Here is a 23,401-nt window from a genome sequence, read left to right on the forward strand (position 1 = left end):
GGGATTGTGTCTTCTCTTGGGCAGATCCTGTGGCCAGTTTACAAGTGTTTCTAATAGATACACATGCGTGCACGAGTACACACACACACTCTGCGTCCCTTTTCCTTGCATATCTGTCTACACGGTCAACACTGAGATTTTATTTCCCTTCCTTACAAACTTTGTGCACAAACAAAAAGTGCAGTTTTGTTCTTCCTTGGCCTAGCAAATGGATGATGGTAAGAGCATGAGCTTTGGAGTCAGACCTCAGTTCAAATCCCAGATCTACTGTTTACCTAAAATTCTCCTGCCTCCATCCCTTTACCTGTAGAATGGGGGTACTAATGGCACCTGCCCCTCAGGGTCAGTGGGAGGGTTTGCAGGATGACATTAGACATCTCAGCAAGGCTCCCTGTGGGCTGGGTCTTGCCCTTGTCAGAGGAAGAAGACTAGAGTTTGAAACTAAATAAGGGAAGACAAAGGGCAAGAAGCTGTTGCAGCCTCGGCAAAAGTATGAGCACAGGTGAAGGAGGAACAGGTGGACACAGTGGAGGTCGGCCCGGAGCCTGGAGAATGGGGCTCTGGGCAGGAAGTCTGCACGGCCACAGGGCTGGTGGGGTGGGGGGGCTGATGGGGGGCTGATGGGCCGAAGGGGAATCAGAGGCTGGTCCAGAGGGCACTCTGAGACCTGGCTCTCCCACTCAAGGTCCAAGTGTCACCTTTATGAATTGCAAGTCTGACCATGACACCCCAGGCTTAAAACAGAGCCCCATGACCCGGCTCCCCCCTCCCACGCCGCCTCTTTCCCTCCGTCTTCACCTCGCACTTGGCGTTGCAGGGACACCGGGTCACTCGCGCTGCCTTCACCCCCTGCTGTCCTGAGGCCCTGCCCTCACCTGCCTGGCCAATTCCCCTCTGGGTTCAAAACCCAAGCCAGATGCCACCTCTTCCCAGGGACTGTCCCCGAATGCTCCTCCCCCTGTGGAGTCAGGCACTCGGCCTGGGAGCTCCAAACCTCCACTGCCACCCTCATCCTGCTCTCCCAGCCACACTTCTTTACACCTTCTCCCCCCACAGACCGTGGGCCCCTCGAGGGCAGAGACCCACCCCATCCAGTGATTCTCACAAGACCTGTACCTGGGAGGGGCTCCTGCTTGTTTGCTGGGCGAAGAGTAGGGAATGACTGGGCTCCCTATGTCTGGCCTGTGGCTCCAGGTGAGGGCATCCACACTGGGGCTGGGGCTGGTGCTGGGACAGGGTCCTCAATGGGGCCAAAGCGGTGAATGTATCACCCGCCCCAGGCTAGAGGTGGGAGGGAGTCCAGTCCGAGCCTCGAGGCCTGGGGGTTCCAGGATGGCAGAGGTTGGGCCCCCCACCTCTGCCAGTGCTCGCCTAGGCCCTCACGAAGGTAAGGACCAGCGTGTCGTGTCCCACAGATCGTCCCCACACCCTCTGCCTGTGTTAGTGCAGCTGCCTGAGGGGGAAGACCCTGCCTGGGGCTCGGCGGGCAGGGCCCCGTCTCCCCTGCTGGGCCATTTGGGCCACTGCACGTTAAGTCTCCAGGGTCACAGGTTTGGAGGCTCCACAGTCTCGAGGAGACTGAAATGATGTGCAACATCAGCTGGTCCCCGATCACTAAGAATGTGAAATTCTTGAGGATTTTCCACGGCCGGAAGGGAAATCACCTTCCGGAAGAGAGTCTGCTTTCCTCCCCATGGAAGGAATCTGTTTGCAGCTATCGGCAGAGATGGTGACGTGTGCTCGTGGTTAGGACGAGAGGAGTCAAATTTAAATTGGCTGCAAATTAAGCTTGTGATTTTGAACTGAAGGGGCACCTTGGGGCTCTGCTGTGGCCACCTCTCCCGCTGAGTGACCCTCCTGTACGCTGAAGAAACAGCCCTGTCTCCGCAGACCTCAGACCTCTCTGGGCTCAGATCCATCCGTCTGGCTGCCTACCGGGTGTCTCTACTTGGGTATGTTCAGGCTGCTAAAACCCGACATGCCAGACGCTCAATGCATCACCTCCCCCTAGCTCTCCCCTGCCCTTGGTCCATGGACCTGCCTGCCTGTGACTTTGTCCTTCTCATGTCCCCGTGCTTGCACTGGGGAAGCCCTGCCCATCCCCTCACTGTCACCCTGGGACGTCAGAGCAGGACGGAAACCTGGACATCATTTGAACCAACCTCCTCTATTACAGATGAGAAAACCCGAGGCCTGAGGGAGAGGACGTGACTTGCCTGGGGTCATAGGATGAGTGGCAGAGTCAGATGTAGAACCCAGGTCTCCCAGCTCCCAAGAGGCTGCCCTCTCTCCTCCGGCGACTGCCTCTCAGCCCCTGCACCCATCTTTTCCCATTAGGGTTACTGAGGCACATCTTGCAGTTCTCCTGCCTGAAGGTGGGCATCCCCACTCCACTTACCCTGACGGCCTCCACACCCTCAGACTGAGCCCGGGGCCCTAGCCTGGAGGTCAGGGCCTGTCTGCCCATCCCAACCTAGCTCAACCTATCTCTGAGAAGGCCATCTCCCCATCCCCACTGCTCATGACTGTCTCTGTCCTTAAATTTTTATTCCAGGCAACTCATTCCTTGCCTGGAATATTCTAAAACATTCCAGAATATTCCTTGCATTCCAGAACATTCCCCAAAACCCATCCTTTGCCTGGAATGTTCTTCCTCCTTTTTGGTCTGTCCAAGAAGCGTTCACTACTTTGGGTTCCCAGCTAGTGGTATCTCTTCTCTGTTGTGTGCAAGGTTTTGGTTTACATGTTAGGTCTCTGAAGACAGTCAAAGAGCTCCTGTGCTCCCTTGCCCACATCTTTCTAGCCCAGGGCTGGGCCATCGCTCAGTACCAACCTGTCCCTGCATCCTGCCACCTCTGTGCTCTCCAACTGATCTGGATCAGGGACCAAGGCCTAAGATGCCACATCTGCAATCCAGTGGCCAGTTGCTGGTCACCGTCGGTTGAGAACTTGCCAAGAGTGGCAGCACAAAGCCCTCCCTTGGCCTGAAGAGGCCACTGGCCGTGCCCCTTCACCCCAGAGCTCATGCCCCTGACCCCTGTGCTCGGACAGAGAGAACCCAAGCACTGGGGGTGGGAGACCCGAGCTGTCCATGAGACTGGAAGTCACAAAGAGCCTGCCCCTTCCTGTGTGGCTGGGGCCAGCGCGGCTCGGCGGGGCTCGCACGCCGGGCAGCTCAGCTCTAAGTGAAAGGACACAACAGATTGGAAAGGAGATGCCAGCCAGTGTGCCATCCTGAAACAAAACACAGTCACTCTGGGGTTAGTTGGCAAGTCCAAACACAGCATTGGGAAGCAAGCAGAGGTCCTGTCCTCCCACTCTGAGCACAGTCCCGGCTCAGCGTCTGCCCCGGAGAGGCTGCAAGGCAAAATGAGCAGCGGCATTAATCTGCTGATGGGTGAGAGAAACAGGAGCGTTACCCTGGGCCGGCCCCCTCGGCTGCTCTCCCTCACTAAGGCGCTAGAAGGTGGCCCCTAACGTCTTTGCAAGGGTATGAAGCAGACAAATTAAAAAATCAACATAATGGAAAAAAAAAAAAAAGATGCTCATGCACCATTAAGACTCATTCAGGTAGAGATAGCCAGGGCAGAGGGCAGAAGGGGAGGGGAGCGAAGGCTGAGAGAGACCGTGTTTAGGACACACCTGGTCTGTGCTCAGATAGCGCTGGTTTTAGGCTCCGAGTACAAGTATCAAGACATGCAGCGTGAATGAGGCTTTAGCTACAAGTCAATTCTCCCCGACTCTGGCTGGGGAAAAGCGACCCCTTGGGTGCCTCGTGCTCCTCGGTGGGGGATGGTCTGGTCGAAGTGCTTTCCTGGCGTTAAGTTCACTATCGACAGCAGTGACGATGGTGCTGGGGACACGTGCTGGCCCAGTGGGGGCAGCGTGCAAGTGGTCCCTTAAAGTGGAGTCTGCAGTCCTCCTAATCTCAGGGAGGGCTTGTGAGCCACTGAGAAAGCAGGATCCTCGGGGGGTGGGGCAGGGTGTTGTCGACTGCTGGCAGAGGCCCCTGGAGACCAGCAAAGCTGTATGGGCCGGGCCGGGGACAGTGGCTGCTCTGAGGCTGTGTGTGAGAGGGCACTGGGGTGGGGGGAGGAGGGGGCGGAGGAGAGATGGCTACTGGCTCTGTGACAGGGAGTCACGCTTCAGGAACCTGCAAGAGAGGGGAGGAGAAAAGCGACACAAAAGCGTCCTACAAAGGAACAGACCCGACCACAGCTGGAAGGAAGGCAAACCTTTGAATCAGGTCCTTGAAATACAAGCTGCAGGAAGCTAGAACATTTTGGTGGACTTCAAACTCTCTGCCTTCAACAACAATTTTCAGGTCTGTAAACGCTTTCTCTCTGCGCTGCTGGTTCAATTCCTTCAACATTTCTGCAGAACAGAGAAGACAGACAGGGCCAGGTTCCCATTAAGAGTTTTTTTTTTTTTTAATTAAAATTTTTTTTCAAGAAGTAGAGAAATAGGAGAATACTTGACACTGTTTCTTGGCAAGACTGGCTCAACACTGACAGTCAAAAGAGGTCACAAACATAATGCGTAAACAAGCAGCAACTGGGAGGGGCTACGTAACCAAAGGAATAACGACTTTCAAAAGCAAAAAAACAAATACAGAAAAACGAAACAAACGAACCCCCCCCCCCAAAAAAAAAAACCAAACCCAGAAATTGAAAGTCTGGGAGAAAAGATTCCCATACTGACAACCGGAAACAGAGAGAATACATCATCACAAACAACTAAAAACTGTAATTTAACTATGCAACAAGTTCTCCAAATGCCAATGAGTGCTGATGTATTTGATACCAAGTAAAGCGTGGCGTTGTGATGTAAGATGGGCTGGATATGGTTCAAAGGAATAAAAACCACAAAACCTGCAAAAACAGCATCCCTTATGTTAGACACTCACAGCCATGGCTGGGGCGAGCTTCTTGGGGAGGGGCCCCTGAGAAAGGACGGGTGGAGTGGGGGCCTGACGAGCACTTCCCTTTCACACTTCCAGGACAGATGCAGGGATGGGGCGGGTAGGAGGGGAAGCAAGCAAGGGGCAGGGATAGTCTGCACCTCCTCCCACTTCCTGGGTCATCTCAGGAGCCCCACCCTTCACCTGGGTCTTCAGCACAGGGGAGTCTGGCTTGCAGCCCCAGGAAGTCCCAGGAAGTGGCCTCAGGGGACTTCCCACCCTGATACACACCTACCTTTGCCTGGTGGCTTGGCCACCTGGGGCCAGCACAGAGAGTGCCCCAGGTCCATGAGCTCCGAACCTGGGGATGTCAGAAGCTTCTCCCAGACCCACATCAAGGCTCAGAATGGGGAAGGAGGAGAGCCTGACAGCTGCTCTGCTCAGTTTATATAAACTCTTTCACTTGCAAAGTTAAGGCCTTCAGATGAGTAATGCTCCCAACAGCCTCGCCCTGCCGGCCTGTCCCCGCACCCCACGGGCCCATGGACAGAGCCTGCCCTTCGCAGTGCTGGTTGCCGGACATCAGAGGTCCAGATTCTTGGGCCAGAATGACCTAGACTGTTCAGCAGGTGAATGGGAGAGGGTGGTCTGCAGAACTGAGCCCCACCCGCTAAGTCCCCCACCAGCACCTCAAGCCCTCCGCGTGGGTGTTTACTGCACCCTGGCTGGTGTTCCGGAATTACCCTCCAGTGTGCCCTGCTCCAGCCTGACCAGTCATCTCTGTCCTCTTGGGCCAGCATTGGGTGCCTGCCAAGATGCCCTGCTGAGCCCAGCTCCTCCCCTGACACTGTGACTGTGGACAAGCCCTGGTACTTCCTGAGCCTCTGTTTCTATGTGTGTAAAATGGGGATGGAGGCTCCCATTCTATTCCCAGAGCTGGGTGAAGATCAGATGTTCAGGCCTGGGGATGGCCAAGGGCTTGTGGGCTTTGAGGTCAGCCAGGCCCTTCTTTGAGAGGACATACTGGGCTTCAGCTCTGCTGAAGACCAGGGAAGATGGTGGGAAGGGTGGGCCCTGGAGCACACCCCACATGGGGGACTGAGGTGGTCGGGTAATGCTGAATCACTGTCCCCACCAACCCCACATCAGGCTGAGCTGGAGTCGCTGCAGGGCACATGCAGGGGTATGTGTCCTGTGGGGGCATTGGCTAGGGTCTCTAAAGGCTTCCCGTGGAGCCTTGGAGCAAGGGAAACCAGCAGGACCCAAAGCAACAGCCGAGGGCGTGGAGGGCACCTGTGGGGTAGATACGGGGGAAGAGACTCAAGGGCTGGGGGAGAGACAGAGATGTGATGGGTGGACAGGAGGGGTCAGATCCCAAGAGCCCTGTGAGGGGGCTCGAGCTTAATGCTATGGCACCAGGGAGTCAGCAGGGATTCTGTGCAGAGGGGTGACAAGGGTAGACTCCAGCAGCTATGGCAGAGGCAGAATGGGGGGGGCAGGAAAGCACCCTGTGGAGAGCTGGGCCTCAGAGCCAGGCCTGAGGGAGAAACTGAACTCTGCCTCCTATCAGTTGTGTGACCTTGGGAAAGTTACGCAGCATCCCCAAAGCCTCAGTTTCCCGCTCTGGTGGAGGTTAAAGGAGCTAGCCCGCGGTAAGCTGTGAGCCGTGGGCCCGGCACATAGTAAACACTCAACGGTGGTAATTTTCATGTTTTTGTTGATGGTGGTGATCACTCTGCAATCCAAGTGAGAAGTGACAAAGGCCTGAACTACAGTGGTGACAGAGGGACAGAGAAAGACAAGTATTTAGGCTGTGGATGCCACGGCCATCCATCCTGGAGGGACCATGACGGGTGGGGGGGTGTGAGAACCATGTCTGGATTTCTGGGGGGGACATCGGGAAGGGAGGGGGTGATGAGTTGAGTTGTGGGCCTAGGGTTAGGGCCGTGGGATGCCTGGGGAGAGGTGGCAGTGGGGACGTGTAGCACATTGCCGGGGTGGATCCCACACAGGAAGGGCCTACAGGGTCAGGCTGGGTTAAGGCTGAACTGCTGCACTCACACATCAGCTCCAAAAAGAGCCACCAACTGAATTCATTCCCAAACCATGAGCCAGATGGATGATGTCATGTTTTTGAGTGAAATCCCTTGGGGGGGAAAAGAGTTCTTGGCTGGAATTCCTGATTCTTGTTCCAGCTTTGCCACTAATTGGCTGGGTGACCCTGGGCAACTTGCTCCAGCTTTTGGTGCTCAATTCCCTCAAGCACCCACGGGCACCTGCTCTGGTGGCCCCAGTTGTCACGCTGCACTGAGGGATGGATGCAGCCCCACATGCCTCCTGAGTTAACCGTGCTCAGGGGACCGGGAGAACATAGCGCTACACAGAACGCCACTCCTTCTGGGCCCAGAGCATTCTGATTGCTTTGGAAGATTTTATTTCAAACCAAGGTTCCAGCAACGATTACATCTGCAGCCCCAGACCCAGCCTCAACGCCTGCTGCCTTGGGAACCCCGGGCCGGATCTGAGAGGTGGTGCTTGGAGATCCAGGTCATCATAACCGTAGGCTCTTTCTACTCTCATTTTGTGGAAATCTGGATTTAATAGCTGGGCAAGATTACTCAGTTTCAGAAGAATTTTTCAGTTTATGAAAGGGCTCACCAGGGGATTCCTTTTCACAGCAGGGCCCCAAGTACATTCAAAGTATTGATCAGCTGGTACGTGCTTACTGTTGCCCCGAGTGCCCAGCTGGAGAGCTGGCATTTCGGGACATTACGACGGAGGATCCACGGGAGGAAACCAGTATTGGCTCCGGGCCCAAACTGCCCTCCTGCCCGCCCCATATTGGCAAGGACAACTCCTTAATGTCTGAGGGGCTTGGAGGCCTGGGGGTTCCTGGGGAAGCCTTTGGACAAGCCATGCCGGTGCCCAGGTTGGACAGTCTGCAGGCCTCAGGGCAGAGCCTGGCAGGGGCTGCGTCCTCAGAGTTGACTCCAGCCGCACGCATCCCAGTGCCCTGCAGAATTTGGTTGCCTTGGGCTTGTGAAGGAGAAGTCTTGACCTCAAGGTCCCTCCCTGTTGGCTGGCATCAGGGAATTGTTTTCTGGTCTTCCCTGCTTTGAGTGGGACCCCACACCCTTGCCTTGCCCACCCAAGTAGCTGCCCTGTGCCTTTTGCCTTGCCCCTCCTTGGGGAACTCCCCTGACTCAGACCATCTGGCAGAAAGCTCACACCCACCAGTTTACTAGGCTTCCCCCTGACCCTCCCCACCCAGTCCTGCCTCTTTTACCACCTAGAAATCTCTGCATCGATTCTCCACCAGCGCCGCCATCCCTCACCTGAGTCATTGCAGCAGCCTCTAAGGCCGTCTCCCTGTTTCTGGCCTGTTTCCCTCCAAGCTCTCTCCATACATCAGCCTGACCATCAACCTCTGCATTTTTTTTTAATATTTATTTATCTGGCTGCGCCTGGTCTTAGTTGTGGCATGTGGGATTTAGCTCCCTGACTAGGGATCGAACCCGGACCCCCTGCACTGGGAGCACAGAGTCTTAACCACTGGACCATCAGGGAAGTTCCCATCAGCCCCCGCTTAAATAAACTTTGCAAGGCTGGGTAGTGGGAACAAGGCCCTCTGTGATGCCTCCCCCAACAATGCCCAGCCCCTCCCCCTCCCCGGTGGGCCCTTCACTCCTCAATGAAGCCTCACTGCACCCCAGGCATGTCCCCCTCCATCCTTCACTCATCTCTCTGCCCCTCTGCCCAGATCTTTCTTCCTCCCTGCTTCTTCTGGCTAATTACCATTTTATCTTGCAACACCAGTTAAAGTATTATTTTGTCCCAGGCCTCTTTGCCTCTTTCCCCTATTCCTGCCAGATCCCCTTGCCCTCCGCCCACCTCGGCATCCTGTGCTTACTTATTTAGAGCATACTATGTAATTATTTATTTATATGGATGTCTCCTGCACTAGATCGTGTTTTTTTTTTTATTTTTATCTTCAACAATTAGCACAGGTCCTGGAGTATATGTGTATAGTCGTTACGGTAAATTGCAAAAATCCTTTGCAGCCCCTCCCACCATCAAAGGGTGGAGTTATTTGCCCCACCCTTTGGATCTTGACTGGCCTTGTGACTTGTTTTGGACCCTAAAACATGGTTGAAAGGACACTGAGTCTGAGCCACAGCCTCAAGAAGCTTTACTTGCTTTTGCTCATTTTCTCGGGACCCCTAACACCACCACCATATAATCATGCCTGTTGGAGGATGAGAGACAACGTGGAGCAGAGGTGAGCCCTCACAGATGAGCTGCTTACACCAGCCAGACCCCCACCAATATCGGCTGAGCCTGACCCAGATCAGCTGAGCCCAACCCAAACTGCATCATCTAAATAAGTGGTTGTTGATTTAAGCCACTAAACCTTAGAACTGTTTGTTATGCTGCAAAAGCTAACTGCTATCAAAGGCATGAACAGGTGATGAACTCAAGTGCTCAGAGAACTTCCTCTGTGTCATTCTCTCCCTCGCTGGTGCAGTTTGAAGTTAATTCTTCTTGTTGTTGTTGTAAAATTACCATCCTAACCATTTTTAAGTTCCGTAGTGTTAAATACATTTACACTGCTGTGCAATCAATCTCTAGAACTCTTTGTCTTGCAAAATTGAAACTCCGTACCCATTAAAGAACAACTTCCCATTCCCCTCTTTCCCCACCACCTGGCAATGACCATTCTACTTTCTGTCTCTAAACTCGACTACCCTAGGCAACCCATATAAGTGGAATCACACAGTATTTGTCTTTTTGTGACTGCCTTATTTCACTTAGCATAATGTCCTCAGGGTTCATCCATGTTGTAGCATATGTGAAAATTTCCATCCTTTTAAAAGCTGAATACTATTCCATTGTATGTATTGATCACATTTTGCATATCGATTCATTTGTCAGTGGGCACCTGGGTTGCTTCCCCCTTTGAGCTCTTGTGACGAGTGCTGCTATGAGGCTAATTCTTAACCCCACACGGACATCTCTAAACACCCTGTCCCAAACTCCATTATATGTGGTTAGGGTAAACCCGCTCTGTGGATCCAGCAGCAAGTGGCATCAGAGGGAAAGGAGACACTAGGAAGGGTCTGCCCGGGGCTGGATGCTTTGCTTAGAGGACAGTGAGGCCGCAAACAGAACCAACACTGGAGATGAAGTTGCAGCCCAACTTCTGCATATTTTTCACCAAACGACACAAGTTATTTGTCAGAGACTAATGGGCTCGTTCCAGCTGGACTAGAAGGGCTGTCTGAGGTGGTAATAAAGAGGAAGAGATGTCAAACATTAAAAGGCAACGAATTTCAGTGGCTTTGCAGCCGAGTCCATTAAATCAGAGTCCCGAGAAAGATTGTGCGGCCAAATAATTTTTTTCAGAGCTCAAGTAAGAACCCAGCTCGGTGATAAATGCACCTGACTCCACTGGTATTTATGACACCTATTTGATAAAGGACCTGAAAAAATTATAAACTCAGAGCAGTTGTGAAATATACTGAGAGAGCACAGCGAAGACTCTCATGCACACCCAGAGGATAATTCACTTGGGACCAGGAGCCAGACATGTGCCGACACCGTGGGGACAAATGATGGCTTTACACAAACAGAGCCTCCTGCTGCTTCTGCCATAGCCGGTCAGGGAGCGGCTGGGCTGCCAAGCTGGATGCTGCCCTTCCTCCTTTTCCCTCTCCCACCCATCAGATATACACACCACCCCTTTCTCCGCTTCCAAAGAAGTACTGGGCTCAGAATCAGCCTGGAGAGCCAGCTGGGCTCCAGCTTCCTCGTAAGATGGAATAAAACCCCCCGTGGGCTGCACGACCAGCCTGAGTCGGAGGGATGGGCCTTCTACGGGGAAGTCACCCAGTCCCAGTCCCACCAATGTGCGGGCAAACCCTCCCAGGAAACGGGGTTCTCTAGAGCAGGGAAGCGTGAAAGACTCAGGCTTCCTGCCTGACTTAGCATTTTAGTAAGGAGACCTTCTGGTTGTCCTGCTGTCCGAATGGAAATTTCTGCCATCTATCTGAAAGGGAACAAAAGCCCTCAGAACAGTTGCCACCTCTCACCAGCCTGGCTTTTCCATGTCGTCCAATGCTGGGTGACAGACCTATTTCTCAAGCACCAAAGGTCCTTTCTCCTCCTACAGTTCCCGCCCCAGGGCTGCCTACCAGCGGGTGCTCACTGAGCATTTGCTCGGCAGAATGAAGTTTACATTTCAGTTGGGACATTCTTATGCCCTCCAAGATGATATAAAAATCATTAAAATTTTTCCCCTTCAGTTGTTTTGAAACCCACCTAACACTAACAGAAACATCCCCCTCTCTTCCTCTGTCTCTTAGAGTCGAGGACTGACCAGCTGCCAGCCTGGGCATGGGGGCAGCATGACCCAGAGACCTAGATCAAGCCACAGAATCACCATGACTGCCTCATCTACAGGCCCACCCAGGCAAGGAATGCCTGATCCCTCATTCCTAAACTCCTACCCAGTGGCTCCCAGAGCCTGTTTGTAACCTCTGTTTATAGCTTCACTTCTATTCATGTCCCCACATACCCCTCAGCCCTTTCTCTAAGTTCATGCCCGCTGTATCCTGTTCCTTCACTTTGGTTGTTTCTCTCTGCCCCTTGGGCCAACTTTCCCCCAACACTTGTTTCTTAGGGTCTCATCGTCCCCTAAGCCTCAGCTTAAATTCCATCCTATAAGAATTCTTACCGAGTTCCTGGATCACAGACCTCTCCTGTGGTCCCACGAGACTTTGCTGGTGTCTCAATTGCAGTAGAGGTCCCTGGCTGCCTAATTTCAGAGGAATGTCTATCTGTCTGTCTCCTTTCTAGGCTGTGATCTCCTGGAGGGCTTGCTTCTCTGCCCCCCCCCCCGCCCCCCTCCCCACTGGACACCAGACACTATGTTTTTCACAAAAATTCCTTTCTGATTGGAATTCAGGGTGTGTTACAGACCAGATGCAGACATGGTCTGGGTGGTAAGAATAACTTCCCCAAAACATGATCCAAAAGAACCATTTGAAATGTCACACTTGTGTGGAATCAGACGGAAAGAATGCAAAAATCAAGCCCCTTTTAACTTCAGGAGACACCAGTGTTAATAATAACGATGATGACCCCCCACTTCATATGGCATCTATGGCTGCTAAAGCATGGTTACATTGATTAGATCCTCCTTGGGGAGGGATTTATCTATTCTGTTCAGTGCCAATGGCTTTGAAGAGCCTAAAAAGCCCTCCTGGGAAAGAATGACCACCCCACCAGCTCTGCTGAGCATAGGTGCAGCCTGCAGCCCTCAAGGCAACTCTTCAGAACAGGGGGCTTCACACGCAGTGGTCAGAGAGAGGTGGTCTTCTCAACTTTCCAGGTTCCCAGCTGCCTGGATGGTAAGACCTGCCCACATGTAGGCCAATAACTGGCCACCTTCACTGACAGCTCTTGCCTTGTGACCTTGGGGTAGGAGGCAAAGGGAATGGTATTTTGTTTGGGGAGGGATGGGGGAGGCTGGGGGTGGAGTGTTAGGACCCCAGCACCAGCCTTGAGGAGCCTGGCCACAGAGTGGTCACTGCAGAAGTGGGGGCAGACCTTTGGCTGAGCAGGAAGGTCACTGAGCAAACCCTGAGGCTGTAGTTGGAGGGAAGTGCCTGGTTAGGTCAACACTGGCAGCTGTTCGTCCTTCCTGCCCCAGTAAAGAAGGTTCTGCCTGGCTCCTTTTCCTGCTCTGAGGGTGGAAGCTGAGGGGTTGACGGGAATACTCTGAGCAGGAGAGGGTGAAAATGTCATGGTGGGAAGCGGTCAGAGAGATCTCAGGAAAAGGCCAGGGCTTAGGACGCTTGGGTGAGAAATGAGGTCAAGACCGGTGTGCAGAGAGCTCTGCAAGGAGCTGGGACTCCAGGGTGACACGCTGGAGTGGGGAGGGCTGATGTGCAGTGAATTAAGCATCCAGGTGATTCAGGTCAGGATGCTGAAGGTGGGGCTCACAAGGGTCTGGTGGGAGGCCAAGGCAGATGAGCTGGGAGCAGCCCAGAGGTCAAGGATTTTGGAGGGAAGGTGGCCTCCTTCAGGGGCTAGAACTTGGTTAGAACACCCTCAGGGAGGCGGGTGCCCGCAGGGGCCTTGGTCCTCAGGATCAGGGGAGGATGAGACTGGGTCTGGCAGCAGGGACAGAGTTGAAATTGATGTCTGGGGTTGGGGTGGGGAGCACCCCCCTCCCTCTGTGTTCTCATAATGCTCTGTGCCTCTGTGAACTGTGTTCTGCCTATAGTATATTTAGAGACACTGTTTCTTCTCCACCAGCGGGTAGATTCTTGGAAGCCGGGGCTGGTTCTTGGCTACAGGGACTAGAGTCAAGAGGCCAGGACAGATAGTTGGGGCCAAGTGAGAGAACAAAGTTCAGCAGAGTGTCCAGGGGTCAGGGCCCAAAGCAGGGAGGGATTTAGAGAGGTTGGGGTGCCCTGGAGGAGGAGAGTAAGTCCACAGCTGAATGAGGCTGAGGCGCGGACATCCCCTTTCAGAGGCAGACTCTGGGAACTTCAGATACCTTGTGTCTGTCCCACTCATTTATCCATCAAATGGGTGTTGTCTCCTGTGTGCTGGTCACTGGGTGGGGTCCCAGGGACACACATGAATGCACATGTTCAGAGACCTGGGGAGCTCACTGTTCAGCGGGGGACACACTAAGTAACTGTGATGCCGGGTGAGAAGTTTTAGTGGGGCGAACATCGGGCAGAGGAGGGGCAGAGGAGGGGGCTGGCTCTGCTCCATGGAGAGCAGGGAGGCTTCCACGGGGCTGGCGATGGTTAAGGGCACACTGGAAAGATAAGTAGGAGCTGAGCAGGTGGGCTGGAGGGGCAAGGTGTGAACCACACGTATGTACATGTGTGTTTGAGTGAGTAGTGTGTATAAGTATGTGGGCAGGAACGTATGGCGTGTGCAGCACGTGATGTGTGTATGAGCATGTATGCACGCATGCATGTATGTGTACAAGCATATGTGTGTGTGAATATGTGTGCTTGAGCATGCAGTGTGAGAGGCAAGCCCATATCAGGCTGTGAAAAAACAAACCCTCCCGAGGTCTTTATCCCACAGGAGACTGGGTGCCACGGGTGAATTTTATGAGAGGGAGCGAGAGAGTCAGTTTTGTCTCCTACACTCAGAAAGGCTGCTCAGAATCAACTGTGAGTGGTCTCACACCCCACACCGGGGCCCACATCCTCACCCTGCACCCGCCCGCGTCGGCCCCCGCCTTTCGCACACCATCAGGCCTTCCCTTCTTCCCGATGGCCACTCTGCTCTTCCAACCCATTCTGATGCCCTCCTCTGAATTTCCCAGGTACACAGTCAACAAACTGAAGCACATTTGTCAGGTACCTTCAAGGTGCAGGGCACAGGGCTGCGAGCTGGGGTCGGGGGTGGGAGTTGCAGAGGAGCCGGGGCAGTAGATGAGCCAGACCATCCCCGTCCTAGGGGAGAGTGAAGCTCAGTGGGGACACAAGGCACCCGTGGTGAAGAGCCGGATAAGAGCTCCATGGCAGTCAGCGGGGGTGCTGAAGTCCCCCTGAGGAGGGAGAGATGGGTGGCCTGGGGATGACCAGGAAGAGGAGGGGGATGGCTAGCTATGTCACCGTGGAGAGCCAAAGGCACACGAGGAGAGGTATTATTCCTAATTTAGCTCACAGTCTAACATAGGTTTACTGAGGACCTACTATGTACCAGGCCCTGGACTAAGAAGATGAAAGCAGTTTCCATCCTCAAGGAGCTCACAGTCTGATGGGGGAGGTAGACGCTGCAGTGAACACAGGTGAGTTTGGTTGCTTGACGTTGGAACCCCCTTTCTACTGGGGAGAACCCCAAGATGCCTGGGGAACTGGGCCTTGTCCTTGTGGGAGTGGAGTGGAGGCGGCTCCCTGGCAGCTGGCATGTAACCAGGAGACCTGGGCTCAGCTGGTCTGATGCTCGTGCCCTGGACTTGGAGGTTCCAGGGAGGCGTGCACGGCAGGGCCAGCCGGCGATGGTGACCGTGGTGACTGGCGGAGTCAGTGGCTCAGTGGCACTTGAGTACTGGCGGGGGAGATGTTGCCAGTGCAGAGTCCCAAGCAGACAGGTCCTGCTGGGGACCGCTCTGTGCTGCCTCTGTTCCTGACCCATTTCCCAGCCCCACTGCTTAGCCTCAAATAAAGATCTGCCCGGCTGAACTCTGTCAGAGCTGTGGACTGTGGTTGGCGTCCCGGGACAGACATGCATGCACCCATGTTACACTGTGTCGTACGCGGCGTGATGAATGCCCCTTTAGCAGAGCTGCCGAGGGCGTGGGGGGAGCACAGCGTACAAGTGGGTGAGGGGAGGTCTGTCTGTGCAGAGGCCTGGAGCCCCATGACAGGCTGGATAAGCTGTGCCTAGAACCTATAGACTGTAGGCCTGGGAGGGAAATTTAGAAAAGCTGTCCCAGTTCCCTGGGGCACAGAGGGGTGGGCTGGATGGGGGGCAAATGACTGGAGGTGGTGAGACCCTGCCCCTAGGGGTTGCTGCTATTGGGTAGGTGAGCGGTGAGGGTGAAGCCTGGTCTAGAGCCTGGAGGACGGTGGAGGGGGCTCTGGGGTCTAGGGGGAAGCAGAACCACAGGGCTTTGAGAGTCCATGTAGGGCTGGGACCGAGGGGAGGATTTCTGACCACTGTCGCTGACTTCGGAGCTCCAGGGTCCCCACCTCCGGGTGAGGCCTGGAGCGTGGCATTCGGAAACCAGGTGCCGCGTGCTGCTTCGCTTCCTTCTGCATTGGTGGATGAGCCCCTCAAACGGATGGTCTCCAGGCCTTGCCTCTGGGGCTGCAAGGACAGAGGCCCTCCTCTGAGGCAGAGCCATCAGCCCTTGTGCTGTCCTGGGCTCTGCTACTACCAGTTTACAGCTTTCTGTTTTACCTTTCATTACCTTAGGGGCAAGATGTCAGATTTCTGAGTACAGGTGAGAAGCTGTAGCTGGGACCCGCCAGAGAATTTGAATAAAGAGGTGTCAGTCCTGCATGTACCCCCAGAGAGGTATGAACTCAGAGCTCAACTAAGCAACCGGGGAGCTGACGGCGGCGGCTACCTCATCCTCCAGCACAGCCCAGCCTCCAGCAGAGAAGATGCGACTCCAGGTGCCCAGTCTACAAAATGCACCACCTGGTTTCTTCAACTGGGGCAAACGTGGAGAGGGCTGCCTACCCTCCATTCCTGGCCAGCAGGCAGCCCAGGGCAGCGGAGCCCACAGGGGGCCCTGCTTCCCTCCTTCACTGCCCTGGATTCCCAGAGGGGACTGGGCTCTTTACCTGGACTGGCCACCATGACGGCCCCATCGTCTTTCACCCAGAGGCCCTGCTGACCTGCCTTCCACCAGGCTCCTGGGAAGCCTGGGTGAGACAGCTGTCTTGTGTGGGTGAGCAAAGGGGCTGGGTGGGGGAGAGGCGAGCGAGGGGCCCCAGAGCTTCTGCACCCAACACTGCAGACCCCAGAGGAGGGCATGCTTTGGAAACAGAAGAGCAACAAGCCTAAATTGTCATGGGCTATATTCCGTGGAACCTTGCTGTGTTGGAAGCTTCCTGAAGGGAGTCCCTCAAAGGCTCCGGCCAGCTGGGCTTTGGGACAGTCAGCCCCCTGCCCGAGGAAGGGGCAGGACGGCACAGAGAGGGGGCGGGACGAGGTGCTGGGGAGGATGGGGGACCAGACAGGAGAGAGAGACAAGGAGCGGGGGGGGGGACTCATGGCCCTCCCCGACGGTTCCAGCAAATCAATCAATCGTTTAAAAGGATTTGTGAGAATTAGTGAACCGGAGCTGGGAGTACAATCAGCTCGGTTACCCAGGTAAACAAGGAAGTGAAACGGAGACCCCAGGTGCCACCAGGGCCTGATGGCAGCTCAGAGCTCTGTGAATCACATCGCAGGAAAAGAGGATTCACAGGCCAAGAGGACTTGGGGTGAGGAGGCAGGGCAGGAGCGTGCGTGCGTGTGTTTGGGGGGATGGGGACCCCTCTCTACCGCATTTGTCCCTCTATATTCCTTTCGGAGGGGATGTCTCTCCGTGGCCGTCTGCCCCGGGTCTCCATCCGTGCTCACCCCTCCTGAGGGCCTGGGCAGGGTCAGGTCTGTGGCAACACGTCGCCTCCTGTCATTTCAGGGGAGGTGAAAGCCTAGGCGATATTTCAATTTTCCTATTGCCGATGGTCTTTAATCGCCACCATCATTCCAGGAAAATTAGAAAATTAGCATAAATGAAGAAAGTGGGGCTGTGCCCCCCAGGAGATCAGGGGCCAGCTGCAGGGCCTGAGGGCCAGGTCTGCCTTAGCGTGCCCAGGCCAGCCCCGGTGTCACACCTGAGAGACACCATGGCCACCAGGGAGGAGTCAGCCCCAGCCCTGCCTCCGGTGGGCCCACTCTTGGTGCCCCGTCTACCAGCCAGGTGTCCTGCACTCCTGCCTGTCACACTGGCCGTGGGGTCCTGGGTGCACGCAGCCCGTGGACGAGGCACCCCAGGCCTGGTCCCCGGAAAGGTCTCCGGGTGGGCTCTCTTGACACCCCCTTTGATCCCGCCTCCTGCCTGCAGCTCAGGCTTCTCCCCTGCCAGGCCCTCCCTCTTCGGTATGTGATCTTTGCCTGATGAATTCTGTCTCTGGTTAGACTGTGAGCTCTGGTGCCTTTCATTCCCCACATTCCCAGAGCCCGGTGCAGGACTGGGTCCCAGGGTGGCTCACACATACTGGGCTCCCAGTGGCGACTTACGCAGCCAAGACCCTGATGCAGGAAGACAGTCCTGTCTGGGCACACGTGCAGGCTGTGCTTCTGGACCTTCTGGGTTGACTTCCCTGACACAGGACCTTTCACACCGTTCTCATGATTTCAGCTGAGCTCTTGGCTTTAACGATACCCCTCTCTGCCTGGTCACTTCCCCAGAGGTATTTAGCCTGACAGTCTATTTTTCTTGAGAAGCTGAACCTATTAGACTCTATAATAAAGCCAGAGTACTGTTTTCACAAACTCTCATTGGAAGTAATTACCCAAGAGAAGCCGTCCTGCGCAGACAGGGCCAGGCCTGTGTCTCAGCTGCAGTCCTGGGTTCTGGTGTACCTCTGCTCCGGGCGGGCTGGACACAGGGGGTGGGCACCCTGGGCACCTGCCACTGTGCTCAGAGGCTGACTGAAGGTGGGCATGAGGGGTGGCTCCACCCCCTGCATGGCACATAGGCTAAGAAGCCCAGCCTAGCCCAGTCTCCTGCATGGGCCGTGTCCAGCAGGAATCAACCTACAGGAATGGAGTGTCTCTGTGTGCAGGTGGGGAGGAAACCAAGGCGACCCTGCTGTCCCACTTTCTGCCCTTGAGAGCCTTCTTGGCACGAGGTGCAACTGTACACTCACTGGGGGGTTGATGGCAGTGACGGGTAGTGAAGGGCGTGGTATGGACTTGAAGAGCTCTCCAAGGTGCTGAACTTTGGAGTTCAGAGCTTTGGGCCCTGACCCCTGGACAGCTGCTGTTTGGACAGGCTGCTCCCTTCCCTTCATCGGGTCCTCTTCCTCTGCAGGACCCGTCTACCCATCCCGCGAGACCAGGTTCAGATGCCGCCTTCTGTCCCACCACACTGGGCTCACAACAGAGCCAAGGTTAGTTTTTCATCTCTCAAGCCCTTGGACTGTGGGTGCCCACAGATGGGACCCCCGTGGGGGGACTGGGAGGGGCGGGGAGGGTGTTTGCTGATGGAGTGAATGGCTTTGACCAAAAGGGAAAGAAAGCAGAGTCCTGCGGGATTCGAGGGTTTGAGACCTTGCAGCCTGGCCACGTGGAGGGCTCCTGACCAGCTGGGTCTGCAGTTCCCAGGGATGACACAGAACCTGATGGAGAATCCTCCTAGGCTCCAGCAGTAGCTTCCCGTTCGGGCCCAGGGCTGGGGAAGGTGATGCTGGTCCTGACCTGGGAGTTGTCTCTGCTACCTGTGGGCCTGGAGCTTCTACAGCTCTCCTGTGGGGGTCTGGGCTGGCTCCTTCTTGGGGTGAACTTTACCTTGGGTGGGTGGAGGTGATGGGGAATCCATGGGGTAGGAGGGTCTGGGGTAGGAGGGTCTTGGGTGGGTGGAGGTGATGGGGAATCCATGGGGTAGGAGGATCTACAACCCCGGGCCCAGGGAGAAGCATCCAGGCCCTGGGGCAGGCTGGAAAGAAGGCTCTCCCCAGCACAGCTGACCTGGACTTGGGCGGGTCTGCAAATCAAGCTGTAGAGCTCCCCGAGGCCTTGGGAATGACTGCATGTGTCCTAGCAAAGGTGGATCCAGGGCTGGCTGGAGTGGGCTGGCTGCCCTCAGAAGCTGCTCCCTCAGCTCCCATCTACGTCCTGGAGGTTTTGAAACCAGCACTTCTCTCCTTCCTCAGGCTCTGCAGGCCAAGGTATGGCTGCGCCTGTCCGCCGTTAGGAGGATCTGTGTTGTCTACCCTGAGCATCTCTCTTAACGGGGTGCGTCTGCACAGACAGGAGCTTTCTGCTTCTCTGGCAGCTGCTGCGGAGGAGAACGTAATCGATTTTGATCCCTGCTCCGAAAAGCTCCCACTGCTAAGAAAAGCTCTCAAAAGCAGAGCCTGGATCTGACTAGCCTCTGTACCCCAGTGCCTGGCATAGCTTCTGGCTCCAAACAGGTTTCAGGTAAGGTCTGAATAAGTGATTGAGGGAATGAATGAATAGTTGCTGGATCAGACAAGGTGTCACGGAATAGGATGCACTGAGCTGGGTCTTGAATGGATAGGATTTGAGCCAACAAATCCTGAGTCCTTCCATGGAGGAAGTGTGGCCCCCAGAGTGCACGGCACAAGCAAAGTCACAGAAGCAGGAAAGCCCATGGAGGGACCACAGACTCTACGGAGTGTGGAGCAGTGGGCTGGTGGGCAGGCAGAGCGATGGCATCAAGCAGGGAGAGCGAGAAGCCGCAGAACCCTGGGAACAACCGCGCCGAGTACGGTAGGCATTTCCATATCTCCAGCATCTTTCTTCCCCTGGCAGCACCCACCAGGGAAAGAAAACCCTGCAATCCCCAGCACTTGGCTCTCTCCCAGCCTGGAGAGAGGGCGGAGGGAGGCGAGCAGGGCCACACGGGCACACTCTCGAGCGCACTCTCTCCCTTGCCAGCACCCACTCCCCAGGCATCTGAGCAGTGACGGACCATCTGCCTGGAAGTCATCTAGAAGAAGAAAGGACCGTGCACGTCAGCCAGAACAGACCCAGGCCCACCCTGGAGCACTCGCTATTCCTAGGGGTGGATCGGAGGCCCAGGCGGTCCAGGGTGACTTGGGTGGCAGGGCCAGAAGGAGCGGGCAGGTCTCCAGGTGCTCTGGTTCTGCATGGTGACACTGCACAGAGATGGTGATGATGATGAAGGGCATGGCGACCTTTCACTGAGAGCCCGTGTGTGCTGAGATGGCCATTCACGCACGTCGCTGCTCTTAAGTTTCGAGTGTCTTTTACATATGAGGGAGGCGAGGTGAGGTGCCCGGTGTCTCCCGCTGGAAGCTGAGGCGGGTTTGATCTGACAGGAGCCTGCCCTGCCTAAGGCATCAGTTCTCAGCCTTGGCCTGTGCATCGAAGAACTCATCTGGAAGCTTCAAAAAACAAATACTGATGCCTGGGCCCCACAACCCACAGTGGGTTGGGGGTGATCTAGGCACCAGGATTTTTAAAAAGCTCCCCAGGAAATTTTAATGTGTAGCAAAGTTGAAAACTTCTGGTCTCCTGCCCCAGCACTGTTGTTTCTGCTTTTTTGTTCTCATTACTGAAATCTCCAGAGCTCAACGAAATTTAGTGAAAAAAATAAAATAAAAATAAGGAACGACAGTTCGAAGAGCCAGGAATTTATGCAAATGAATGCAAATAAACACACACACTTCCATATATATGTTTATGCAAATATTCTTGTGGTCCTTGCAAATCACTCACCCGCCTGCAAGCAGCTGTCTGTGATTTCTTGGTGAGAACCCCGGGCAGGGTGCTCCGGTTAGTGACAGGTTGTAACACGACCTCCCAGAACAGATATCTCTATTAGCAAACTCATCCTAGAAGTCCTCCACTCACAGAGCCCAGCTTTGTGCACCAAAACCCCGTCCCCAACTCGCTCAGCCCTCCGGGCCCACTGAAGGCCACAGACCAGGAGGGCTCAGGAGCAGTTGCCTGGTGGGGACCTCAAGGCCACCAGCGCCGTGGGCAGAGAGAGCGGGGGCCTGATAGCTGCTGGAAGACAGCTCTGATCGCCGAGGGCCGGGCCGGTCTAGGTGGGCTGGCCCGTGGCTGGGCACTCCACTCCGCCCTGTCAGTGGGTGCCCCATGTGTGCTGTCTGCCCAACTGGTCCTACAGCTCATTCGCATAAACCCGGTGGGAGACATTGGACTTCAGAAGACAACTTGCCCGGTCAAGATGAGAGACTGGCACCGTTCCCCCACATCCCCTCAACAGACGCTGACCGTGCCTCCAGCTCTGGTTTGCAACCCCTTCTCCCAGGCCTTGTCAAACAGTTATGGCCTCTGTAACTTCAGTCTCCCTTGTTTTGCTGCCTCAAGGATGAGCCAGTTCTGCCCCCTGCTGGCCTCTGGCTCTGTTCCCTCAGAAGGACTAAGAGGCACTGAAACCTCAGTGCCTCCTTCCTGCAGGCTCAGCACTCGTCAGGGTGTCCTGCCTAAGCTGGGCACACTCCGCCAGTGGCTGCCTGGGGTAGAGGGAGTTCCCCAAGGGGGGTGTGGGATGTGAGCCTGAAGATCCACCAGAGAACCAGGCCCCGGCGCTTTGGGTTCCCAGCTCAGCCTGCTATGCACAGCTCTGGAAAGGTCACATCCAATTTCTTATTTCTCTCGCTGCTGAATCCAGGGGGTGGAGGCCATGGCCATTTGGGAGGCTCTGGGGAGGCAGAATGTGAGCTCTGTGAGGGCAGAGCGTTCTGTTTGTGATGCATGGTAGGCACTCACTACATTTTTGTTGGCTGAGGGCACAAATGAGCCTTTCCCCTACAGCAGCCCTGCCTGACGATCTTCCCAGTCGTCCTTGTGACTTGTGCATGACTTGGGATGGGCGAGGTGTGGCCTGTCCCCAGGAGGGTGCTCACCTCTGGGAGGGCAGCTGTAGACAGTGCCCCTCACGGACCCAGTGCTCAGCCCGGGTCAGGAAAAGCCTCCCGAGCTGAAAGGCCAATTCACCTGAGCACAGTTCTCACTTTGGGTGGTGCTGGTGGTAGGGAGGTGGCAGAGGGGTGTCAATCCTTCCAGGCCGTGATGGAAAACCCAGTGACTGGTGTACCAGTGGGGTGCCAGAAGTCCATTCGGGTATGATTCTGTCTAACGCAGAGCTCTTACGACGACCTCCCCAGCAAGGACAAAAGCCTCTGAGCCTCTGGTGACAACCTACCCACCAAGCTCTTATGTGCCCTGGGAGGTCAGTCCAGCAAAGAGAAGTCTGCCAGGCCATGTTGGGAGACAGAGCTCAGCCTTCCTGCTCATCCACCCTCCACTTGCTGCCCTCAGGGGCCACTCTTAGTTCTTGGTGGTCCAACTATCCAAGAGAAAAAAGAGCTTTCACACGCGGAAAAATCTCTGCTAGAGTACCAGCTGGCTTCAGCTCAGCTCCCAGCCTCCGCGGAGTTGCTGCCTGGGCACCTGAGAGACCCCCTATGCCGCCGCCGCCCCCATCGGAGAGCACTGTCTCCCTGCTGCCTGCTTCACTCCTGCTGGCTGGAACTGAGTTTGTAAAGGGAGATTTTATTCTTTAATTATTTCGGGCTAACCCTTCACCTCCTCAGCTTTTCTGGGCTGTTAGGGAGAGTCCCTGTGGTTCCAGTCACTCAGTGACTGTGTGATAAGGGACAAAGGAGATAAAGCCATCTCCTTTGGAGTAAATGGGGAGAGATTAGCTCCGGAGCCTCCGTGGCTGGTTGGCTGTGGGCCTGGCCAGTGAGACTGGGTCTGTTCCATGGCAGGCTGTTGTCTTGAGGGTCCAGCCTTCGCCCATACTGACCCTAGGGCAGGCCATCCATGGCTTCCCTCCTCTCTGTTGAAAACTGGCTGGAATGGTCAGAGGTGAAGGGAGGACAAACAGCACAAATTTCTGTGGACAACCTGATCCACCAAGCTGACAGCCAACTAAACCAGGACTGTTAGGAAGCATCCGTTCCCTTCTCTTGGCTCTCTCAGTACAAATGTGCTGTGGGATCATCTCACTCAGGTCCCAGGGACCCAGTGTGGGTCATCCAGGGTCTAGAGTTAAGAGGGTAGAACCGGTCCAGAGCCCAGGACCTAGAGCAAACTGAGAATTTACATCTAGAGCCCAGAGCTTAAAATCTAGAACTTCAAGCCCCAGCCAGAGCCCAGTTTAACACAGAGGCTAGATTATCAATGTAAACACCTGAAATTCAGACAACTGGACCCACTTCTGAGAACCCTCCCAGCACCAGTGTGCTAGAAAGTTCCCTTCGCTGTCTCCAGCCCTCTGAT

At 55.2% G+C, this 23,401-nt stretch overlaps 1 protein-coding gene across 1 annotated transcript in view; it reads right to left on the minus strand.

The window, feature by feature from the left end:
* Positions 1-23,401, minus strand: part of KLHL29 (kelch like family member 29) — a 312,454-nt gene that overhangs the window by 20,090 nt on the left and 268,963 nt on the right. The window contains exon 6 of the mRNA XM_065891320.1: positions 4,236-4,374. Coding sequence (XP_065747392.1) covers positions 4,236-4,374 — 139 coding nt within the window. The remainder of the gene's footprint in view (positions 1-4,235; positions 4,375-23,401) is intronic.

Source organism: Phocoena phocoena, chromosome 14 (assembly GCF_963924675.1).
Source record: "Phocoena phocoena chromosome 14, mPhoPho1.1, whole genome shotgun sequence".
In the NCBI taxonomy this organism is placed as follows: Eukaryota; Metazoa; Chordata; class Mammalia; order Artiodactyla; family Phocoenidae; genus Phocoena; species Phocoena phocoena.